The 24,258-nt window shown below is 58.3% G+C and overlaps 1 protein-coding gene across 2 annotated transcripts in view; it reads left to right on the top strand.

The window, feature by feature from the left end:
* Positions 1-24,258, top strand: part of GALNT9 (polypeptide N-acetylgalactosaminyltransferase 9) — a 123,339-nt gene that overhangs the window by 52,468 nt on the left and 46,613 nt on the right. For both annotated transcript variants that reach the window (XM_009004927.5, XM_035258265.3), the window contains exons 3-5: positions 12,359-12,525; positions 14,478-14,652; positions 18,495-18,692. In XM_009004927.5, the coding sequence (XP_009003175.3) occupies positions 12,359-12,525; positions 14,478-14,652; positions 18,495-18,692 (540 nt within the window). The remainder of the gene's footprint in view (positions 1-12,358; positions 12,526-14,477; positions 14,653-18,494; positions 18,693-24,258) is intronic.

Genomic DNA, 24,258 nt, shown 5'->3' with positions numbered 1-24,258 from the left:
AGAAACTGACAGGCAGGCAGAAGCGGCTGCAGTGATGAAGGGACCTGTAATCTCCCACGGCAGGGAGCCCGAGGCCAGGGGCCCAGCTGTTCCTCCATGGCTCCAGGATGTCCTAGGGGAATCAGGCTCTTTCGAGCTCTCTGCTTGGCCACGTTCAGGGTGTGGGCTCAGTTCACCATCAGCTCCCAGCACCGCCTCCTCCCAGGCCAGTTTCCACAGGGCGAGAATAGAAATGTCCCCTCCCCTGCCCCTCTTCAGAGCAGAGGAAACCTGTCCAGAATCCCCAGCCAGAGTCTCTCCCAGGCCTGTCCTGAGCCACCGCCTGCAGAGAAACGGAAGCACGGGGGTGCGTTAAGGAAAATTACGATTCACCCGTGCGGGCTGGTGAGGAACCTGGCCTCTGAGGCCCAAAACCAGACAAAACTGGGTTGTGGCGAGGAGGAACAGGCAGGGCGGACGGCCGCTGGGTGGCTAAGAGCCACCGTGGCTGCGTAAGTAACACACACCCAAACTTGGTGGCACGAGGTGACGGCACCATTATACTTTTCTCTTTCCTGGCTCTGGAGGGCAGTGGGTTCAGGCTTTCAGGGGGTCCTTCACGCGGGTGAAGACGGTAGCTGGGTGGTCACCCAAGGTGCCAACACCGGGGCGCTGGCCAGCCGGGCACCCCTCTATCTCTGTGGCCACTGCACGTGGTCTCTCCAGCAGGGACCTTCAAAGCTGCCACATTCCTAGATCTGAAGTCAGCTGCCCTCGGGAGAGAAGCAGGTCCTAAGAGCAGCCGGGCAGTCGCCACCCTGCAGTCGGGGCGAGGTTCTGGAAGAGCACAGATCAGAAAGGCCGTGCAGCCCATGAGGAAGTTCCCCCATGGAGCGGGCAGGTGGCTGGTGCCTGTCGTGGTCACCCCAGGAGAGGCCGTGCGGACAGAAGGGCCCATCCCTCACTGGGGCCCTGGTCTGGTGGAGCTATCCCTGCCGGGGCGTGTCTGGAATGAGGCCAGAAGTGGCTGGTGAGCGGTCCCTTGCTGGGGCGTCTCCTGGGGCACGCCTCTGGCCTTCCTTGTGGTCCCTGTCAGAACGTACAGACGGGTCTAGGGTCTTAGCCTGCTGGGAGCATCAGGACCTGGTGGGCACCGCAGCTCTGCCCCAGAAGTTTGCCACTTACCTGACTCCACCTTTCATTTCCAGGCCCCGGAGACAAGGATCAGAAGAACCCTGAGCCTGGGCTCGTGACACGCCTATCACGGGTCCTCTCACAGCCCATGTCTGTTGACTCGCTGAGTCAATTAGATTTAATAATAAGCACCTGGATCCCACGTGGGGTCCTGGGACAGAATGGAAATGAGGTAGACAATAGGGAAATATAAATGAAACGTGGACTTGTGTCAGCACCGGGCACTGACTGTGGCAAACGCATCACGGACGCAGGTGTCAGTCACATGGATGTGGGCTGGAGCCTGTGCTGGGCGAGGTCCCTGCAGCTTTTCCCAAGATGCTGCTCTGTCACCCAGGCTGGAGTGCAGTGGCGCAGTCTCGCCCCACCGCAGCCTCCAGCTTCTGGCTGGGATTACAGGAGTGAGCCACCGCACGCAGCTGACTTTAGACTTTTAACGTTATGTTCAAACAAAACCATATGGAGCCTCACCGACAGCTCTGAGGCTTTAGATGCCACCTGTTCATCAGCCGCCTTCCCCTCTGCCACGAGTGATGAATTCAAGCGCTGTAAAGGCCTGTGTGCGTTACAGTCCTGGGGGCCGGGTTGGGGCGGTGAAACGGCAAACCCACAAGCAGAACATCTAAGAAATCTCTGCCTAACCCCTGCCCCAGGAGCCCGGCCGGCAGGAGAGCAGGGCAGGGGTGAGGAGAGGGAGGCAGAGCAGGATGCTGGAAGCCAGCCCCGGTGGGATTTTAGGCTGAGCATGGGCTGAGCCTCTCAAAGGCCATCCAGGCAGAGGTGGGGGACACAAAGGCCCTGGGGCAGGCGCTGCAGAGCCAGGAGCTGGGAGGCAGCAGAGTGAGCCAAAGGAAACTAAGAGGGGTGGTGGAGGGAGGGGCCCAGCTGGGCAGCAGGGGGCCTTGACTTTCTCAGGGGTGATGGAAGCCTGGAATCACATGGGCCGCTGCCGAGGTTGCTACAGTGACCTCGCCAGGTGGCGGGTGCAGCCACCGCACCCAGGGAGGTGAGAAGGGGCCGGCCAGGCTGCCTGTTGTAAGGAGCGGAGAAGGGCAGGCGTGGAAGGGGTGTGGGGCAGGGTGTCTGGCTTTCCTCTAACCTGTGATCAGCTGTGAGGGCGAGGGCGAGCTGGCCTCGCTGTGGATGTGAAAACTCTGAAGTTCACCACAGTGGTTCTTCCTTCAAAGGCTGAGTGGGCCCAGGGCCTGGAAGCTTGATGGGGGTTGGGTTTCCTTCCAGCCCTGAGGCCCTGGAGGCGGGCCCTCTGCTCCCTGGACTGGCGACCGCCGACATTTCTGGCCCCCTGGCCCCCGTCCTCAGCGCGTCGCCTCTGCCCAGCCCTAAATCCCTGCGACTGAAGAGCTACTCCAGCTGCTGTGATCTTACTGAACTCCAAGGCTTCCCAAACACCATACACTTGGTTTACGTTCTGTCTGAAACACGCGGCACCACTTAAGTCCAGCAAAGAACCCTCGTGTTCCGCTCAGGCCGAGTTACTGGGGGTCCACTGCTGACCGGTTTGCCTTTGTTTCCTCTGTGACGTCGGAGTGGGGAGGACGCTGCCTCCCAGCACAGGGCCAGGGCAAGGGCGCTCACACAGAGGGGCCCAGCTGTGGGTCCTGGGCTGCCCGCCTCCAGGAAGGGCGCTTTGCCACCATGGAAACTGGCCAAGTTGACTCAGGCACAGCTGGAAACCAGAACAGCAGTCGGCAGCAGCTGCACCTAACAAGGACAGGAGCCCCGGGCCGAGGCGGAAAACCTCGTCTCTACTAAAAATGCAAAAATTAGTCAGTCGTGGTGGCCCGCACCTGCAGTCCCAGCTACTCAGGAGACTGATGTTGGAGAATCACTTGAACCTGGGAGGCGGAGGTTGCAGTGAGCTGAGATCGCGCCACTGCACTCCAGCCTGGGTGACAGAGCAAGATTCCATCTCAGAAATAAATGAAAGAAAAGAAAGAAAAGGTGGGGGGGGGGCAAAAAAAAAAGAAAGAAAAGAAAAGAGAGCCCAGAGGCCTCTGCTGCCCCACCCGCAGAGCGAGCGGAACTGATTTCACAGAACAGGCCAGCCCGGCAGTGCGAATGGCCACTCACAGCCACGCGGGCCGATTCTCAGGAACTGAGCGTCAGGAGGAAGAGGGGGCGCCAAGGCCCGCGTTGGGGAGACAGCGGCCGTGGCGTCGCGTCCAAAGGCATGCCGGGCGTTGCTGGGGATGGGGAGGTGTGGGCAGAGCCTCGGGGAGTGCCCAGCCCAGACGCCAACGCGCGGAGGGGCAGAAGACGCAGGGTGATCTCACTCTTTCCCCAAACCGGCGTCGGGCATAGGCTTTGTCCTGCTTCATTCATCGTATTTGATGTGTTTGATAAATATCCCTCTAAAGATGAAAGACAATTTGTTAATTGAGAAGGGTACTGTACTGTGAGTGAAAACTATTTTATGCTGAGTGGTGCTGGGTGGAAGATGAGGTGTATATATTACCTTATTTCCCGTTTAGACAGCGGTTTGTCTACGGAGGTTTGTGATGAGTGTCAGGGTGAGGTGCAGGCTCACGGCACAAGATAGAGCCTCCTCCTGCGGAGAACGCAGAGAAGCCGCCTACCCGGTCCTCCCGCGGCTGTGGGTGTAGCGGGAAGCCGGGAACTGACCGAAGCACCGGCAGTGGGGTGGGGCCGCTGCCATATTTTATCCCACACAAGTTTGCTGCAGTGGCAAGGGGGTGGGCCTGAGTGGGGCCACCCTCAGAATACGGAGGAGCACCCGCCTCGACCCCGTCCCCCACCCACCCCGACCCTGCCCCGTGTCATCTCTTAATTTTATTGTGTGATAAAGTTGGTTCAAAAATGGGATAAAGAAACCTAGGAGAAACGAACAAGATGGCAGATGCGTGGGCAGGAGCGGCGGGCGCGGCATCCGTGTCGTGGGGAAGCAGTGGGCGGTGGTGGCCGAGGCGCCCACTCTCCCCTTTGGTTGATTTTTAAGGACTGTGCTGCTCTTGTCTCCTCTCTGCCTGTGTCCCCTCCCTCCCTCCCTCCTTCCTCTCCTTCCCTCCCTCCCTGCTTCCTCTCCCTCCCTCCCTCCTTCCTCGCCCTCTCTGTCTCCATCTCCTCCTTCCTCTCTGTGAATCTCTGCCTCCCTGCCTCCCTGCCTCCTCCCCTCTCCCCTTCCTCCCTGTGTGGCAATGACTGACCATCGTCTCCCTTTTATCTTTTCTCCCTCTCTTCCTCCCTAGTAGAATTCTGAAATTTATCTGGGCTCCAGCCAGAGCGAAGACCACGTTTCCTGGCATCCCTTGCAGGGCGCCGTGGCCGTGGCCGTGTGGTCGGGCTCTGGCTGGGAGATGACGCCCGGCGCTCCACCTGGGACCTCAGACACATCTGATCCGTTTCTTCTTAAAGAAAGAACTGAAGTCAATTAAAGCCAAACAGTCCCTATTGATCACAGTTGTCCAATCAGAACCCGTTCTGTTCGGAAGAGCTCACGTGTGAAGCCAGCTGCTCTCGTGGGCGCCTGCACCTGGCTTTATCTCCAGCTGGCACCCTGCAGAGCGCAGAGGTGGCGTCACCCTAATGGGTACTCCCAAGCCACTGCTCTCCAGTTTGCCCCCCGGGCAGGGCCCGTGAAGCCCGCACCATGCTGCACCTGCCTTTGCCTTCGGGAGGAGGTTCCTGGTGATCATGTCAGGGAGACCCAGGGTTTGGCTTCACTTTCAGCCCTGCTCCCCTCTATGACAACGTAGCTTCCGTTTCTCACGTCCTGGATCAGAGGTGCTCGCTGTTTGCCATGTAGATGGACTGTTTTACAAACGTGTGTGCTCAGCACTGTAGCCTGTAACCGGCGTGACCCTGTTCCATCTCTCGCCCCTACTTGGGACTTACTCTTTCTAGAATAACTGAACCAGAGCCGTCTCGGGAAACACTGTGTTATTTCAGGGGTTTGGTCCAGAGCACGGCTCCCAAGACAGAGCCGGAGACGGGAGAAGCCGCCTGGGGGTGCCTCAGCGAGAGGGCCCATCATGAGGTTCAGGCCTCAGAGCTGAGCTTATAAAACAGATGGAGCCCGAGTTAAACGGGGACCGACTGACCCACGCGCCGGTCTCCCTCTCCTGTGCATGCCGCAGGGAAGAGCCAGGCCTGTGTCACAGCTAGACATGGGACGGCGAGCGGCCAGGCCAGAGTCCCAGCAGGCGCCCGTGCCACCCTGCCAGGCTCCAGGTGGCCCCAAGCGCCTGAGACCTGCCCGGGTGCGTGTTCCCGGCGGCGTCAGCTTCACGTCCTTCCCTCGGCTCTAAGTCTGTGCACCTGACTCCAGCTTTCTTCACTGTCTTGTCTGGTGTTTGAGCTAAAACCGTGTCTGAGCTGGGCCCCGTCTTCCACGCCCCACCTTCCTGCTCTGAGCAGCACCTGCCTCAGGCGAAGGCCACCCACCCTGGGCTCTGGGACCCACCACCGGCTCCTCACCCGTGCCCCTCCGCCGGCTCCCGCTTTTTCCCCCTCACCAGACGAATATGGGACTCGGTGCCTCCTACCTGGAGGCCCTCACTGGCCTCCCGCCCCTTCCTCTGCTCTGCCTGGCAGACCCGCTCCTCAGAAATGCTCACAGCCACTGGTGCCACTTGCTCTTCTCCCACGGGGGACATGAGACCCGCCCCTTGTGGAAATCACACTGGTTGAGGCCTCTGTCACCACGGCTGGTGTCTTCCTCGGCCGCTGGCGGGCAGGTGGCACTTCCTCCTGACACCTCCCGTGACTGTGCTGGGCGCCCTGGGTCCCCCTGGCCTCACAGCCCATGGCCTCCCTGCCTCTGCAGAGCTCCGAGGCGGCTGTTCCCGGGCTGAGTCTTGAGCTCCTCCCTCTGTCTGCGCCCTTCATTCCCGTCTAACGGATGCAAACAGTCTGGATGTCCAGCTCTAGCCCTAGCTTCAACTCCAGCCTCGATGTCCACCCATTGCACGTTTCCACAAAGTGCTGAGCCACCTCCCATCCCCACCCGCGGCGTGTGGGTGCTGCAGGCCCCCTGTGCCCCTCACCAGCATGTGGGGGTCCCTCGGCATGTGTAAGTCCCTCGGGGTATGGGGGTCCCTCGGCGTGTGTGCGTCCCTCGGCGTGTGGGCGTTCCTCAGCGTGTGGGGGTCCCTCGGTGTGTGGACGTCCCTCGGCGTGTGGGGGTCCCTCGGCATGTGGGGGGTCCCTCGGCGTGTGGGCGTCCCTCGGCGTGTGGGGGTCCCTCGGCGTGTGGGGGTCCCTCGGCGTGTGGGCGTCCCTCGGCGAGTGGGGGTCCCTCGGCGTGTGGGCGTCCCTTGGCGAGTGGGGGTCCCTCGGCGTGTGGGGGTCCCTCGGCGTGTGTGCGTCCCTCGGCGTGTGGGGGGTCCCTCGGCGTGTGGGGGTCCCTCGGCGTGTGGGGGTCCCTCGGAGTGTGGGCGTCCCTCGGCGTGTGGGGGGTCCCTCGGCGTGTGGGCGTCCCTCGGCGTGTGGGGGTCCCTCGGCGTGTGCGGGTCCCTCGGTGTGTGCGGGTCCCTCGGCGTGTGGGGTCCCTCGGCGTGTGGGGTCCCTCGGCGTGTGCCCTCAGCGTGTGGGCGTCCGACCCCTCTGTGACTCACTAGTGCCACTTTTGCTGATGGTTGCACATGAGCCCTTCCAGGACCCAACAGTGGCACCCGTGTGGCTCTGAGCTCCGCTCCCTGATGGTGGGTGAGCGTGGGCACCGTGCACGTGCTTGGTGGCCGCTTGTGTGTCTTCGGTGATGCTGCATCTGTTCTGATCTTTTTCCTGGTTTTTCACTGGACATTTTGTTTTCTTTCTTTTGTGTTTTGAGAGTTCTGTGCTACTCCTGCATACGGGTCCTTTCTCAGATCTGTGCTTGGAAGACTCATCTTCCGCAGCCTGCCGTGCCATGTCTTTCTGTTTACCCACGAGTGTCTTTCAAAGAACAGAAGTTTTCATTTTAACGAAGTCCGGTTTGTCCGTTGTTTTTTGGATGGTGCTTTTGTTGCCGCAACTAAGAAATCTCTGCCTGAGCCAAAGTCACAGAGACTTTCCTCTCTGCTTCCTTCCAGGGTCTTTATAGCTTCAGGTTTTACATTTAGGTCAAGAATCCACTCTGAGTTAACTTCTGTATGTGGTGGAAGGTACAGCTCCAAATTCATCTATCCAGAATGAGAAGTGTCTGTTGTTTGCCCAGGGGTGTGTGTGTGTGTGTGTGTGTGTGCATGAGTGCGTAGGTGTGGGTGTCTGTGTGAGTGTATGTGTGGGTATGCATATGTGTGTGGGAGTAGGCACGTGTGAATGTGTGAGTGTGTGTGTGACAGCATTATGGATTTGAGTGTGCTTGCGTGTGAGACTACATGTGTGTGCTTGTGTGTGTGTCCGTGTGTTTGTGTGGTTGTGAGTGCGTGTGGGTCTGTGTGCGTGTGAGTGCATGTGTTTGTGTGCTTGTGTATGAGTGTGAGTGCATGTGTTTGTGTGCTTGTGTGAGTGTGAGTGCATGTGTTTGTGTGCTTGAGTATGAGTGTGAGTGCATGTGTTTGTGTGCTTGTGTATGAGTGTGAGTGCATGTGTTTGTGTGCTTGAGTGTATGAGTGTGAGTGCGTGTGGGTCTGTGTGTGTGCATGTGTTTGTGTGCTTGTGTATGAGTGTGAGTGCGTGTGTTTGTGTGCTTGTGTATGAGTGTGAGTGCATGTGTTTGTGTGCTTGAGTGTATGAGTGTGAGTGCGTGTGGGTCTGTGTGTGTGCATGTGTTTGTGTGCTTGTGTATGAGTGTGAGTGCGTGTGTTTGTGTGCTTGTGTATGAGTGTGAGTGCATGTGTTTGTGTGCTTGAGTGTATGAGTGTGAGTGCGTGTGGGTCTGTGAGTGTGAGTGCATGTGTTTGAGTGTATGAGTGTGAGTGCATGTGTGTCTGTGTGCGTGTGAGTGCATGTGTTTGTGTGCTTGTGTATGTGAATACATGTGTTTGTTTGTGTATGAGTGTGAGTGCATGTGTTTGTGTGCTTGTGTATGAGTGTGAGTGCATGTGTTTGCTTGAGTGCATGAGTGTGAGTGCGTGTGGGTCTGTATGCGTGTGAGTGCATGTGTTTGTGTTTGAGTGTATGAGTGTGAGTGCATGTGTTTGTGTGCTTGTGTATGAGTGTGAGTGCATGTGTTTGTGTGCTTGTGTATGAGTGTGAGTGCATGTGTGTGCTTGTGGGTGCGTGTGTGGGTGTGAGCTTGTGTGTGTGGGTCTGAGTGTGCATGTGTACTTCCCGTTGGCTGAAGCAGTATCCTTTCTTCACCCCATTCCTTTAGTTCGGTTCATCTTTCTATTTGTCCAGCTTCACTCCAGCGTTTCCCTGTCATTGGCCATGATTCTGAAGTCTTGTCTTTAGGTGGCATGAGTCCCCCAACCTTCTTTTTCGAGACTGCTTTGGCTCTCCAAGATCTTTTGCATTTATTTGCATGTGAATTTCAGAATCAGCTGCTTAGGTTCTACCCTGAAGCCCGCTGGGGTGCTAAGGTGACTGGGTGGCGTCTCCGTGTGCGGGGTTGGGGGATGTATCTTAGCCTCACTGAGGACCCACAGCTGCTCGCCTTCTATCCTCCTGTCTGCTGTTTTCGCCATGGGCCAGCCTGTGTGCTCCCCGCCTGCCCCCTTCCCCGCCCCTTCCTCCCACCTGCCCCCTTCACTGCCCTCGTCCCCCTTCCCTGCCCCCTTCCCCGCCCTCGTCCCCTTGCCCTCCTCTCAGCAGCTTGCGCTCTTGGCTCAGGTGTCTTCTTTTTCATGGGACAAGCCCGGCTTTTCCCACTCCTGTCCCTCTCTGGGCCCACATAACAGCTCCTCACCGCTGCTGGCGGAGAGAGTTCAGCCACATGTCCAGACGCAGATCACGCCCAGACTCACCCTTTCACACAATGAGTAGAGGCTGAGTTTGAGACGTGTTATTCTCAGAAACACCGCGATGCTCACCCGAGTCTCTGCCGCGGCCAAGGGAGGCCATGAGCCCATTTAGGGACAGAAAATAATGACAGCGGCTCCAGGACACCCCCTCATGTCCCCCTTGCCCGACTCAGCCGCAACTCACAGAGCAACGCCAGAAGCAGCCTTGCCGGAACGGAGGCCCAGGCCCCACATCCAAGAGCAGAAGATGGACCACAGGCGGGTGGCTTCCGACATCGTGAATCCGCTCCCTCCCGTTCTGGAGGCCAAGGGCTGTGCTCCTTCCAGAGGCTTCGGGGAGGATCCTTCCTGCCTCTCCCAGCTTCTGGGGCGCCAGGCACCCCTGGGCTTGTGGCCGTGCCATTAGGGTCTCTGCCTCTGCCTCCACGTGGCCTCCTGCCTGGTCTCCATGCTGCATTTCCTCTGCCTTCTCTTCGCTGGATTTAGGCCCCACTCTGAACCCAGGATGATGTTCTTGTCAGTGGGTGCCTGGGTCAGGTTCTTGACTTTGCAGCACAGAAGAATTCGAGAGCAAGTTTAACCAACGAGTAGGCAAAGTAGTTTTTTACAAAGCGAAAGTGCTGCCCAGAGGGAGAGGCAGCCCCTGGTGCCGTGAGGGGAGTCCTTTATGGGAGCTGTGTGCATATTCATAGACTGCGGTGAGGTCAGGTACGGAAAGGCGTGTGTGCTCAGTATCTACATACTCCAGCACACGCTGCATCGTCGTTACATACAAAATCCTTACCGGGGGTGTGTCTCCGTTCAAATAAGAGAAACTTCCCTGTAAAGCTGAACTTTGAGCCTAGCTGTGTGCATGGGGTCCTGGAGAACCCTGGCCCCTCCGAGGCAGGAGTGTGTGTGGCTAAGATCCTCGTGGGCTGTGGGTAACTGGCTGGAGGTTGGGGAAGCTACATCAGGAGTAAGGGGTGTTCATTCTCTTTCATAGGCCCGCACTGAGGGTCAGGATAAGGGGTGTTCATTCTACGTCCTGGGCCTGCACCAGGAATCAGGAATTTGTCAGCATCTGGTGGTCGGCTGGTGTCCCGTGGCACTGCTTACCTTGAGGACCCTGTTGCAAAAGGGGCCCGGGGGCTTCACACGGGGAACAAGAAAGTCAGTGTGTCTCCTCGCCCTACCCATCCTGCCTCAGTCTCATCTCAGGATCCCTGACTTAATTACAACTGCAAAGATCCTACTTGCAACGAGGTCACATGAGGACAGACTCCTCTGAGATTAAACCCGGGCCAGAAGATGTGTTTTGGAGATCGGAGACAAAGACCCATGTCCTGCTGACACCGTGTCTTGGGTTGTGGGAGGGGTACTGCTCAGCCCAGCACAGTAGAAAAGGCTTCCGCAGGGAAGACCGGCCCGCCGTGGTGCGCTGCCTGTGGGCTCTCCCTTATCCCCAGCAGGAGGCAGGAGGAAAAGGCTGGGGGCAGAAATTCAGGGCCAGTGACTCGACTTCCTGGCTCAAACCCCTGTAAGGTTTGGGTCTTCGGGAAGACAGCCTCAGCCATGCAGACAGGCCTTCCTGAGATTCAACTCGAGCTAGAAGGCGTGGAGCCAAGAGAGGCAGACGGAGGCCCGTGTCCTGCTGATGAGCTCTGACCCCCGGCCAAGCTGGGCCTGAAACCAAACAACCAAACACACCTGGACTTTTCCTGTGGCTGAATCTCCAAGCCCCTTTTTGCTTAGGCCAGCCTGGCTCGGCCTTTCCACGTTCCTGCTGAGTGGAGAGCAGGGGCTGTATCTGGAAGGTTCTGTTGCCCCGATAGCTCCTGGGCGCCTCACACACTCCCCTGTGTGGCCCATGTATGGGGGGCTCACATCCATCTCTCACACCTGCCGCGATGAGATTGCAGGAGGCAGGCCTTGCGGTCCACGCAGGCGGCTTGTTATAGAGCAAGCGGCCGCTGAGATCAATAGATAAAGGGCCGTCAATATCCTGGGGCAAAGAGTGGGTACCAGACATGGATTCTGGACACGGACTCTAAATCAAATGAGAGGTCACTAAGAATGAGTGCCCACAGGTGACGCCGGGATTCTCTGCCCCCGCCCCACCCTCGCTGTAAAGTCTGAGAAGGCTGGAGGCCCCCTGAGAATGATCACGCCATAAATTATTTGTCCTTGCTGCTGGAAAGTTCTTCAGCACGGGTGCCTGTGGCCACACAGCCAAGCCTGACACGCCTGGCCTCCTGACCTAGTAATGGAGAGAGAAAGAAGGGGTGCGGTCCACCAGCGTCTTCAGAGGCCAGCGGCTTCCTCCACGGCTCTGACCGGGGGCAGGCACGAGTACTTCATGGGCCCGGCCAGAGCGCGTGGGTCTTCATTCATCATTACACAGATGTTTATAAAGTACCTACTATGTGCTGAGCACAGCCTGGGTTCTTGGTATAGAGCGGTCAACAGGACAGGAAAGGAGCTTGCCCTCGGGGTCTCACGTTCTGGTTTCGGGAGACAGACCCCGCGGGAACAAACAGGCACAGGGCGTGCGCTTGAGGTCGGTGAGCAGGGCCCCCATGGGACGGGCTCCCCACAGCCTTTCTGAGCAGCCTGCCCCTTCCTCCTGGGCTCTGGGCGTGCTTCTGCTCCCAATCGAAAACATCTCCTTTCCAGCCTGAAGCTGCTGCCGCCGTCCATCCTAAGATGTATTTCCTCTCTCAAGATTTTTCATTTTACACATTTTGCAAGTTCCTGAAAATTGTGCGATCCAAGCTTTTTCCTCCACAGACACACGGAGTGAAGTCTCCTTGTCAGAAAGCATTTTTCAGAGTGATGAAATCTCCCTAGCGGAGCACCACCGCCCGTAAAAATGCGACGGCAACGTGGGCAGCCCTTGTCCCTTTGAAATTCTCGCCAGAGGCTCAGAATCCAGCTGTGAGCCAGGGGAGCCAGGGCGGGAAGTGGCTGCCGGTGTGTGGGGGACGGGCTGGGGGGCGGCTCCTCGGCTGTGCCCAGCAGTGCCGTCCCCAGCAAGCTCCTGAAGCCCGGCTGGGGTTGGAATCCCAGCACCCGCCCTCATGGCCCACGGCGGAGGCTGCTGACTGCAGAATGGGGACAATTGGCTCCTCTCGGGGTTGCTGTGAGGACTATGTGAGCACAGGGTCCGTGTGGCGCCGAGTGCCATGTTACCCTTACTAGTTTCTTTCTAGAACAGCTCTGACCCCCCTTGGCATCTGGTTGTGGGTCACAGCCTCATCCTGTTGACCTTCGCAGGGTACACGTGGCTACCGGGGTCCCACACTCGCCCCGTCCCACGTCTCAAAGCATGTCTCCTGCAGGTGCAGACAGATGACCTACGCCCGGGACCTGCCCCAGGTCTCCGTGGTCTTCATCTTCGTCAACGAGGCGCTGTCCGTCATCCTGCGCTCCGTGCACAGTGTGGTCAACCACACGCCCTCGCAGCTGCTCAAAGAGGTCATCCTGGTGGATGACAACAGTGACAATGGTGAGTGGGCGGGGCCTCGGCAGTGACAATGGTGAGTGGGCGGGGCCTCGGCAGTGACAATGGTGAGTGGGCGGGGCCTCGGCACCGGGTTGGGGGGCGAGGCTGGGGTTGACAACAGTGACAATGTGAGTGGTCTGGGCCTCAGCACCGGTGGGGGGGTGAGGCTGGGGTTGGGTGGAGCCTCCCAGGGCGGCTGTGACAGAGGACTGCACCCGTCTGTCCACAGGGCCTCTAAACCTATGGGGTCCCTCCTGCCTTCCAGCCTCTGTTGCCGGCCCCGGTGTGTGGCTGCCCCAGTGTGGGGCTGCCCATGCCTCTCTCTGCCTGCATCACGTGGCCTCTCCCTGTGTGTCTGCATCCTTTCGTTTTCTCATGAGGACCCAGGCTGGATGCAGGGCTCACCCCAAATCCAGGAGGATCTCATCTCTAGATGCTTAGCTAGATTTCCAAACAAGGCCCCCGCTCAGGCTCCGGTGGAGATGAAGTTGGGGTCAGCCACGCCCCCTCCACAGAGAGGCCAGCAGAGCTGAGCTCTCACAGCCTCCAGTCACGGCAGATGCTGGCACGGGAGCCTGGCTGGACAGAGCTCGAGGCTGGCGCCCAAGCCCATGGGTTCCTCAGCGCCACCCTCCTCAGCCCCAGGTCGCCTGAGGGCAGCGTTACTCACACCCTCCAGCACACAGGCTTGAAACCCCAAACGAGGGTCCAGCGCGGGCCCCCATCTGCCCTTCCCAGGTGCAGAGCAGAGACCCCGCAGCCATGACGCTCCCTCTGGAAATAGAGGGAGACATGGGCAGCCCCTTCCCAACCCCTTGTGAAGGCAGGAGGCCGTGCGGTGGGCCAAGCAGGGTCCCCGCACGGCAGCACCGTCTACACTGGGGTCTGCGCACAGAGGATTGGATGATGTGGCCATCCTCCTGAGCCCCGTCTCGCTGGACAGGGTGGCGTGTGGGGAGGACCATGTGGTCCAGCTTGGCTACCTGTGTCCTGCCCTTGGTCACAGGGAGCTCCCTCAGGAGACCCTGCCCCCAGCATGCAGAGGCCACATTTGCGCATCCACTCATCTGTCCATGGACTTGGCTGAGCAGGTTCCGTTGCGTGGAGAGGCCACGTCTGTTCATGCACCCATCTATCCGTGGACTTGGGTTTTTGTGGCTGACTGCTCAGGCCTGTGTCCCTGTCTCTGCAGCGCTGGATGCTGTCCAGTCTGATGTGTGTTTCCTCATTTGGACTTGGGTTTTTGTGGCTGACTGCTCAGGCCTGTGTCCCCGTCTCCGCAGCGCTGGACGCTGTCCGGTCTGGTGTGCGTTTCCTCATTTGGACTTGGGTTTTTGTGGCTGACTGCTCAGGCCTGTGTCCCTGTCTCTGCAGCGCTGGACGCTGTCCAGTCTGATGTGTGTTTCCTCATTTGGACTTGGGTTTTTGTGGCTGACTGCTCAGGCCTGTGTCCCCATCTCTGCAGCGCTGGATGCTGTCCAGTCTGATGTGTGTTTCCTCATTTGGACTTGGGTTTTTGTGGCTGACTGCTCAGGCCTGTGTCCCCGTCTCCGCAGCGCTGGACGCTGTCCGGTCTGGTGTGCGTTTCCTCATTTGCACTTGGGTTTTTGTGGCTGACTGCTCAGCCCTGTGTCCCCGTCTCCGCAGTGCTGGACGCTGTCCAGTCTGGTGTGCGTTTCCTCATTTGCACTTGGGTTTTTGTGGCTGACTGCTCAGCCCTGTGTCCCCGTCTCTGCAGCGCTGGACGCTGTCCGGTCTGATGTGTGTTTCCTTGTTTGCTCTGTCTCCCACTGAATGTCAGCGTCATGAGGCTGGGGTCTGGTCTCTCTGTGTACAACCCAGTGGGTCCTAAACGAACGCTCAGGAGACACTGATCCCGCAAGGGCCACACGGCATTCCTGGCTTAGGTCTTGGTGGCCTCCGCAGCTGCCAGCTGAAGTCTTGTCTCTCCTCAGTGGAGCTCAAGTTCAATCTGGACCAGTACGTCAACAAGCGCTACCCGGGCCTGGTGAAGATCGTCCGAAACAGCCGGAGGGAAGGGCTGATCCGTGCCCGGCTGCAGGGCTGGAAGGCAGCCACCGCACCGGTCGTCGGCTTCTTCGATGCCCACGTTGAGTTCAACACAGGCTGGTAAGGGCCGGGACGCCATCCCCCTCTATGCTGCCATGCTGCTGCAGCCTTGCCGATGGCTTGGCCCCAGGGCCTGGGCACCGACGGTAGCCTTCAGGAGCCGGGGCCAAGAGGCACCACCAAGTCCACCTGTGCAGCCTCCCCTCTTTGTGAGAGGAGCTTCTCTACGCGCACTCGGCTTTCCTGGGGCATCTCAGCCCTGAGGCGGGCGCTGTTCTGACGAGACGCTGCCGCTCCTGCCCTGTGGCCTCCCTGCCCCTTCCTCGCTCCTTCCCTCGATGTTCGTCACCTGATGTGTTGTGCATGAGTTCTGTTCCACTGTCTGCCCCCAACAGGGTCACCCCACACAGTTGCACAGGTTGTGCACTGCACGACTACCCCTGGCTGCCTTTCAGTCCCTCCTGCTGGAGCCATGTGAGCTCCTTGAGGCCTGGGGGCACTTGGGGAAGGCTTGCACCTGTCACATCAAAATGCAATTTTAAACCAGTGCAACTTTAATTTTCAAAACTGAAAACCTAGCTATCCATCTGCAAATAGCACCCCCTCCCAGAACTGCCTCCACAAAGGCAGACGTGGAATTTGCAGGGAGCTTTTCACCTCCGAGGCACTTGGCTAGCAGTAATTAATTAATCCTCCTCACAGAGCTGAAAGGCAGGTAAATACCAGGCTCGCACCCAGGACAGGAAGGAGGGGTGAGGACTGCCGGGTGGTCTCACAGGCAGAGTCAGGGCCTTGCCCCTCCCCAAGCTAGCCCTGCCTAAGTCTGACGGAATCCACCCTCGGGCTGTCCCACCCCTCACTACAGCCTCTGGGCTCTACATCAGCAGGGGGCTGAGCGGCTCCAGCCCAGTGGGACTGAGTCCTCTGCGGGCGTCTCACCTTGCAGCAGACCACGGTGTCTCCAAGGGTGAGGCTGTATCTACTTCCCAGGACCCCTGCCTGGGACGGGGAATCACAGACTGAGCTGATGCCCATGAAGCTGCTTCTGCTCACCTCCCTCTCTGCCCTCATGGCTCCGTCTGGCCTCCTGGCCAGCCCTGCAGCCCAGCAGACACATCCCGGGGCTTCGGCGCAGTGCTGCTCCCTCTGCAACACCCTCCACGCCTCCTCCCAGTCACTACCCGGGGCAGCCCTACTTAAAACCTCGAGCCCCTCCTGCCATGTCCCATGACCTGCTTAAACCTCATCATCCTTCCCATCCGCGGGTGGGGCCACCAAACACTCGCGCAGGTTCCGCACTGCACAACGGGGCCTGGTCGCGCTTCCAGCCCACGTGGTGCGAGCTCCCTGCAGCACGATTGTTTTAATGTTTTATAGAGTTAGAGTTCACGGGGCGCCTATTTCCACGCCGGTAGATTGAAAAGTAGAGGCAGTAAAGCAGCAGAAGGCAGGACAGGGGAGTGAGAAAGCACATAGTCACACCCTGCTCCTTGGGAGAAGGCTTGAAGTGTTGTACACTCTGAGGAAGCAACAGGAGGGGGAGCAGCCCGTTCAGAGGGTGACGAAGTTAGTGATCAGATCAGTAAAGGGGGAGGTGGCTCAGCAAGCTTGTCTGAGACTGAAACACCCCTGCCTTAGTAGGGTTCTAATAAAGGGAATATAGGAGTCATACTTAGAGTTTGTTTGTCCCATTTAAACCCCGAGATTACCGTGAGCGTTACAAAACAGTCACTCCCACTTTTCTTCCCAAACGCCCAGGAATCCAGCGCTGACTTCTCCGCAGTATGCACTCTGACAGCTACGCTAAGCACAGCAATAAGGGACCCACAAGTTGGGCACCAGATGTTGGGCTGAGGGCCCCACAGGGTCATGGGTGTGCCTTATGCTGTGCTGAGGCGCAGGATCCAGAAAATAAAGAGACAGGACACAGAAGTACAAGGAAAATGCAGCTGGGCTTGGGGGGCCACGCCACCTATGAGCAGAGTCAGGCGAGGCCCCGAATGTCCAGAAGCGTATTTGTTGTGTATAGAGGTTAGGGGGCAGGGCAGTGAGTGAAACCATCTTTAAGGATAGTGATAGGATCGTGAGCAATAAAACATGGGGTCCGCCCTCATTAGGTCACCTAGGCCAGGAGGTGGACAGTGCACAAGGGGCCCATTCCCATTAGGTCATCGAGGCAAGGGCCGTGTGCAGTAAGGGGTCCACCCCCATTTGGTCACTGAGGCTTGAAGGTGGACCATGTACAGTGAAGAAGGTACACTGTGGGACACCTCTATCTATGGGAAACCACTTCTAAGATTTATGGGGGGGTTGCTTTAAGTCACACAGTAGTGACAGAGCTGTCAGGGTTACCGCCACCTGCTGGTTCTATAGGAAGATGCTTTTCGAGCAGCACAGTAGCAAGAGCTGATAGAGTTCACAGTCACCAAGGTGGATTACCGGTCTGAGGGCGGCCTTCCACAGGAACTGGAGCAAGGTCCTACAACTCCTTTATCAGGAGGAGAGGCTCTCGCCCCAAGCCCGCCATACAGCGGGTGTCTTTACGATACTGAACGCTGCCGCCTGGGCCATGGATTCTTGTCCTGGCATAAGTGTTTTCCCTTAAATCATGCTCTGCACTGTGTCTGCTCTAGGCATTCCTCCGATTATAAGCTGCTTATTCCTTAATTCATGCTCTGCACTGTGTCCACTCTAGGCATTCCTCCAATTATGAACCAAGATATAATTATAGGTATATATGTAGGGAAATATCTTTAGGCACTCATACTATGAACTATTATATGATTACATATAGAGGATTCTATAAAGGGAAATAACTGAGTAGTAGCACTGTAAACTGAGATATTATTTGGCCTTAATTGTGCCAGGATTCTGCTTAGCTCTCCTTCCTTGGTACCTCTATGGGGGGTTACCCACATAGTTCATGAATGTATTCCAGTTGGTGGGAACAGGGTGTGGCACATAGATCCTCAATTAATTCTTGCAGCTCCCACAGGAGCAGGAAAGGAAAGGCAGCACTCAGGGCTGGGCAGAGAGGAAGACCGAGCTGGGGAGCCCTGTGGCGGACACAGCTGACCTCTTGTGGACCCCCGGGTAGCCCTTCAGAGGCACTGCAGACTGGGCCAGGGTGGCTGGTGCCAGTGTGTCCCGGGGCCTGCGGCATCCGCTGGGCACCCCCAGCAGGGGTGAGGCCTTGGTCAGAGCGGGTCTGCAGCTGAGAGGTGCCCCGGGGTTTCCGAGGCAGGCTGTGGGTCCAGCTCTGCAGGGAGTAACAGGGTTGGACACAGACCCGACCCTTCTCGGGGAGTGCTGGGGGCTGTAATCGCCCCTCCTCACGCTGTGCCCGCCCCTCTCACGCTGGGCCCGCCCTCCTCATGCTGTGCCCGCCCTCCTTATGCTGTGCCCGCCCCCTCATGCCGGGCCCGCCCCCTCACGCCAGACCCGCCCCCTCTCGCCGGACCCGCCCCCATCACGCTGGGCCCGCCCCTCCCCACACTGGGCCCGCCCCCTCACACCAGACCCGCCCCCATCACGCCGGGCCCGCCCCTCCCCACGCTGGGTCCGCCCCCTCTCACGCTGGGCCCGCCCCCTCATGCTGGGCCCGCCCCCTCACGCTGTGTCCGCCCCCTCACGCTGTGTCCGCCCTCCTCACGCTGGGCCCGCCCCCTCACGCTGTGTCCGCCCCCTCACGCTGAGCCCGCCCTCCTCATGCTGGGCCCGCCCCCTCACGCTGTGTCCGCCCCCTCACGCTGAGCCCGCCCTCCTCACGCTGGGCCCGCCCTCTCACGCTGGGCCCGCCCCCTCACGCTGTGTCCGCCCTCTCACGCTGGGCCCGCCCTCCTCACGCTGGGCCCGCCCCCTCACGCTGGGCCCGCCCCCTCACGCTGTGTCCGCCCCCTTAGGGCGGAGCCCGCGCTGTCGCGCATCCGGGAGGACCGGCGTCGCATCGTGCTGCCGGCCATCGACAACATCAAGTACAGCACGTTCGAGGTGCAGCAGTACGCCAACGCCGCCCACGGCTACAACTGGGGCCTCTGGTGCATGTACATCATCCCCCCGCAGGACTGGCTGGATCGCGGCGACGAGTCGGCGCCCATCAGGTGAGCGGCCCCATGGGGGCGGAGGGCCGCCCTGCCCGGGAAGGAGCCGAGCACGGTGAGGCGCGCGTGGGGCCGAGGGCTGGGGACGTCCCCCGCGAGCACAGCCGAGACGAGTGTCGGGGCGGGTGCCGGGCCCCCCGGCTTTGCGGTAAAAACGGCTCACGGAACTGGTCTGTATCCCAGCGCCCGCAGAGGCGGCCCCCAGGGCTCACTGGAGCCTGGAGTAATGAATGGCTGGAAGGTTTTTCCTCATTCGAAATGCACTGGATAATCCCCAGTTAGCAGAAAAAGGAAGGCCTCGTGTTTGACATTTTAAAAACCAGTGAAATTCAGACAACCCAGTGGGAGGCATCCCCCGCAAAGTTTGGCCGGCTCTGGACACCCTGAGCTGCAGCAGGAGCAGGCTCGCTGGCCCCATCGAGTCTGCAGGGCACGGCTGCCCCTGCTCCTCACAGCCACCACCTGGACAGCTGCTGAAAACGCCCGTGCCAACCCCCAGCTAAAAGACAGGTGGCGACTTGAACAGAGACGCCCCAGAAGAGGGGCCCACGCCAGTAAGCCCAGGAAAGCTGCTCCCCACAACCCAGGGAGATGGAAATTAAACCCTCAGTGAGGTGGGGCTCCGCCCACTGCGTGGCCAAAAGACACAGGCTGACAATACCAAGTGTCGACAAGGACCTGGTGCACACACAACTCTCTGCCGTGGCTGGCAGGAGTGTAACTCGGTACAGCTGCTTTGGAAAACCAGCAGTTCCTTCTAAAGGCCCCAGACCCTCTCCAGTTCTCACCTCTTCCACTCCAAGGTGTTTTTCTCAAAATGAATGAGATGTAAGTACATGCAAAGCCTTCCACACAAACCTCACAGCGGCATTTCTCCCAGGAGTCCCTCCTGTGCGTCAGCAGGTGAATGGATGAGCAGGGCTGACTCCACTTGCATCATGAAATACTCGGAAACAGGGAGGGGCGGTCCCTTCCACACCCAACAATGTGGTCGAGATGCAGAGGCTGGTGCTGAGCCCCAGAGCCACACGCAGAAGAGCATGCCCCTTCCACACCTAACAGCGTGGCCGAGACACAGAGGCTGGTGCCGAGCCCCAGTGCCACACACACAAGAGCATGCCCCTTCCACACCTAACAGCGTGGCCGAGACACAGAGGCTGGTGCCAAGCCCCAGAGCCACACAGAAAAGATCTGCAAGGGAAAGGAGATTTTCTGCGGAATGTAGACTTCCCCCACGAGAGACAACGGTTCATGGTCTTTTCAAAATACCTCAATGAAATACGTTTCGAGTAAAATACTTTAGTTTCTTTCAGGACATGCTGTCACTTTGGATGCATTTTTGTCTCTGAAAGACGCTGTTTGGTCAGACTAAACGTCTCTGTTTCAATGTTAGCACTGGTCAGTTGTGCCTGAGTTTCAAACACCCTTCCCATCAGAACCTGCACTAGTGGCTCATCTGCAGAGGCCTCTTTGGAGGTGGTCTCGCTGCCCAGGCCCCTGAGGTGGCTGCCCTGCTGGCCTCTGCCTCATTCTATCCTGCTTCCTGCTCCCCTTCTCCTTTCTCCAGGGACAAACACCGGGGACCATCCTCATTGCGGAGGATTCCCGAGATCCCAATTTAGACCTGACACCCCCATCACGTGAGCAAGGCAGGAGAATGGCGGGAAGGACGGGCCGCACCCCTCCCCAGAAAGCGGATACTGGGAACCCCTCCAAGACACAGCACCCGGGCCTGTTTCGCAGCTTCCTGCCCTGTAACCTGCGTCATGAACTTGACGCGCCTTTCTGCGTTTTGCGACCTTAATGTACCCCAGTTCTAATTTTAACTTTTTGTCTCAGTTCCTCTGAGTGAAGGTGGCAAATGTTGACTGAAAGCAAAGTGAAAACTGTATTGATCAAAATTCATGAAACCAAATGTGTGTGAAAGAATTGTAAATAATCAAGCTCTCGGGTGACGTTTCATGCGTGGAGCTTGCACATCTGCACATACAGACACCGTGTGCGGGTCACCACCCGTGGCTTGCACGGTGAGTTTCAGTGTGCGTGATTCTCCACGTTCTGAACTCCGTGTGGAAAGACGTGGCTCTGGTGCGCTTGTCTTAGCTTCTCCGTGGATTGTGTCTGATGCGCGCACTGCCACTTCCGCACCTACCCCAGGTTCGTGGACATTTGGCTCACCAGGCCTCCCTGGCACGTGCAGACAGCAGGCCCACTGCAGGCCTTCAGGGATGTGGGTCCACCCACACGGGCAGCGCCCGCTGCTGCCTCCTCGCCATCCTGCCTAGACATGAGCTGAGCCTCTTTTGGTGGTGTTTTTGTTTTTTGAGACAGAATCTTGCTGTGGCCCAGGCTGGAGTGCAGTGGCGTGATCTCGGCTCACTTCAATCTCTGCCTCCCAGGTTCAAGCGATTCTTCTGCCTCAGTCTTCTGAGTAGCTGGGATTACAGGTGCCTGCCACCACACTCAGCTAGTTTTTGTAATTTTAGAAGAGATGGGGTTTTACCATGTTGGCCAGGCTGGTCTCTCAGATGATCCACCCACCCCAGCTTCCTAAAGTGCTGGATTACAGGTGTGCACCCAGCCTGAGCTGAACCTTTGTTTCAACAAAGTCCTCACCTCTTCTTACTGTGATTTGGCTCTGGTCTCTGAGCCCCAGTCACTCCCAAAGCCACGCCTGCTGCTGCAGCCCACCCACTCCCACAACCACGCCCACTCCTTCAGCTCCACCCACTCCCACAACCACGCCCACTCCTGCAGCTCCATCCGCTCCCACAGCCACACTCACTCCTGCAGCTCCACCCACTCCTGCAGCTCCTCCCACTCCCACAGCCACACTCACTCCTGTAGCCCCACCCACTCCCACAGCCACGCCCACTCCTGCAGCTCCACCCACTCCCACAGCCACACTCACTCCTGTAGCCCCACCCCCTCCACAGCCCCACCCCTCCCCATTCTTCCCTTGGCCCCAGACTCTCCCACCTGCAGCCAGGTCTGCACACACATGCACAGGAGCCTGCAGGAGAGCAGAGCGGAGGACCTCGCCCAATGTCTATTAACTGGGAACCTGCGGTGCCGGCATAAGATGTAACAGCACAGGGGAGCTGCAGTAAACCCAGCAGAGCGTGTCCTTCACAGCCCGAAAGGTGCAGGGCAGACGCCTGATTCAAGCTGGGCTACTCAAAACAGGGACTTAGTGATTCAGGCCTGGCTCTGGCCAGGGCTCTCATGTTGCTGCCCGAAGCCTGCTTCCCTCCCTGCCCATTCCCTGGCCTGGCGTAACTCAGTGCAATGCCTATTCCTGAGCCACCAGCTGGGCCGGGACAACGCATGATCCAGCTCGCACCCCTGGGGTGAGGTCAGGGGAACCCACCAAACCACATCAGAAGGGGCTGGGGGGTGCTCAGCAAAACCCAGGGCTGAGCCTCGAAAAGGTGGAGCGCAGCGGGCATCCTGCTGTCTCTCCCAGTCTGTGGGCTGGGGAGGAGGGTGACGCTGGTCCCGACCTGCGGCTGGTTTTGGGAGGTGCAGTGCCTGGTCTCCATCAGCAACCACCCCGATTGTCACTGTCACCGGTGATATGATGACAACGGCTTTTTTCTTTCTTTCTCTTTTTTTTTTTTTTTTTGAGACTCAGTCTCACTCTATTTCCCAGGCTGGAGTGCAATAGCACAATCTCAGCTCACTGAAGGCTCTGCCTTCTGGGTTTAAGCCATTTTTCTGCCTCAGCCTCCCAAGTAACTGGGATTACAGGCGTACGCCACCTCACCGAGGTAATTTTAGTATTTTTAATAGAGATAGGGTTGCCCCCCGTTGGTCAGGCTGGTCTCAGACTCTTGACTTTGTGATCCATCCACCTCAGCCTCCCAAAGTGCTGGGATTACAGGTGTGAGCCTGGCCACGACGGCTCTTCTTGTTATCGGGGCCTGTGGAGGATCGAAGCACTCAGTGGGCCCTTGGTGAAACTCACATAACGTAAAATTAACCACACGAAAGTGTACTTCAGTGGCGTTTAGCGCATCACGGCTTTGTGCAGCTGCCACCTCCACCTCGTTCCAAAGCATCGTCCCTCCCCAAGGGGACCTCGTACCCATGAGCAGTCACTCCCTGTTTCCCCGCCACAGCCCCTGCATCCACGAATCCACGTCCTGCCTCTGTGGACTTGCTTCCTCTTCCTCACATGCAGATGGAGTCACACGGGGGGTGGCTTCTTGCCCCCGGCTCCCTGCCCTCAGCACCACTTTTCCAGGGTTCCTCCACGTCGCAGCCTACGTCAGCCTCAGTCCTTCCACCTCGGAATTGCAGTCCATCGTCCGGATGGTCCACTGTCTGTTTATCCACCTGTCCCCGTGGCTGCCAGGCTGACTCAATTCTGGTGCCAACAACAAGAATGAGAGGCATCCGGCTGGGCTGAGGCCCTGGAAGCTGAGAACCGGAGGGTGTGCGCAGGCGTCGGGCAGAGCAGCTCCGGCACACAGGACCTGCGGTCTCCACCCTGCACCCTTGTGCCCCGCCCTCGTGTGGCAGAACTGCCCCAAGGGGAGGCTGTCTCCATGGTGACAGGCAGCCCACCCGAGCGTGATGAGAACCCTCAGCCCTGCCTTCTGGAATCACAGCAGGTGTTTCTCAGGCAGGTGAATCCAGTTCCAGCCGGTGCTGCCTCCCTTACCTCGTGCGTTTCAGTTTATTTAAGGACTCTGAGCAATAATAGAAGAGCCACTACCCACTACAATAGACCTTCAGCAGAGGTCACCCCGAGATGACTGTTGTTTTTAGGAAAACGGGAGAAATACCTGTTGTATGTGGTAAATTATAACTTAAATGTCGCTATGGAAAATCAAAGGAGGGCATTAAAATTTCATTACTGTTAGGTTTGTAGCCAAAATCTAATGACAGAACAAATTGGATCTTTGCACAAATAAAAGGATAATTGCCTTTTAATGCTCCTGTTATTCTTGGGCAATTGACGGGCATTTATTTCTGACTGCTGAGTCGCTGGGGACAGAATTGCTTCTTTTAAATTGTGACAGAGGCCAACTTTTGGCTCTTGTTTTTATTGAAGAATGTGTTGATACCTAGAGGAGGATCCGGAAGCTCCAGGCCTGCACGGCGGCCTTGGCCTTGACCTTGACCTTGGCCTTGGCCGAGGGGGCCTGTGCGGGCCTGCCTTGGCGTCTGGGGACAGCGTGAGACCTTGGCCGCGGGGACCTGTGTGGGCCTGCCTTGGCATCTGGGGACAGCGTGAGGCTTTGCTGGTTCCTCTGACACTACCTGAGGCCTTGGGAAAAATGAAGCCCTCCACGGACAAGGAAATTGTTTTGAGGCAAAATCTTTCAGCAGGTTAGAAGTTCCTCCTTCCCTACGACACGTAGACTCTGCCTGCTCCTTGCTGGAAATGGCGTTTTCCTGCCTTCTTTTCAGTCCCTGCCGCCTTGCAGACGCCCAGCAGAAACCCGAGTGGGATGAGTGAATGAGCTCACGGCGTCACCCACAACGCCACCGCCAGCTTACCCCTCCCGTTCCACCAGGAGACCCTTCCTTCACTGCTGCTGTCCACGCGGCCTCTTCC

This window comes from Callithrix jacchus, chromosome 9 (genome assembly GCF_049354715.1).
Source record: "Callithrix jacchus isolate 240 chromosome 9, calJac240_pri, whole genome shotgun sequence".
NCBI lineage: Eukaryota > Metazoa > Chordata > Mammalia > Primates > Cebidae > Callithrix > Callithrix jacchus.
Note: the sequence above shows the minus strand (reverse complement) of the source record. Positions and strands in the feature narration are given on the sequence as shown.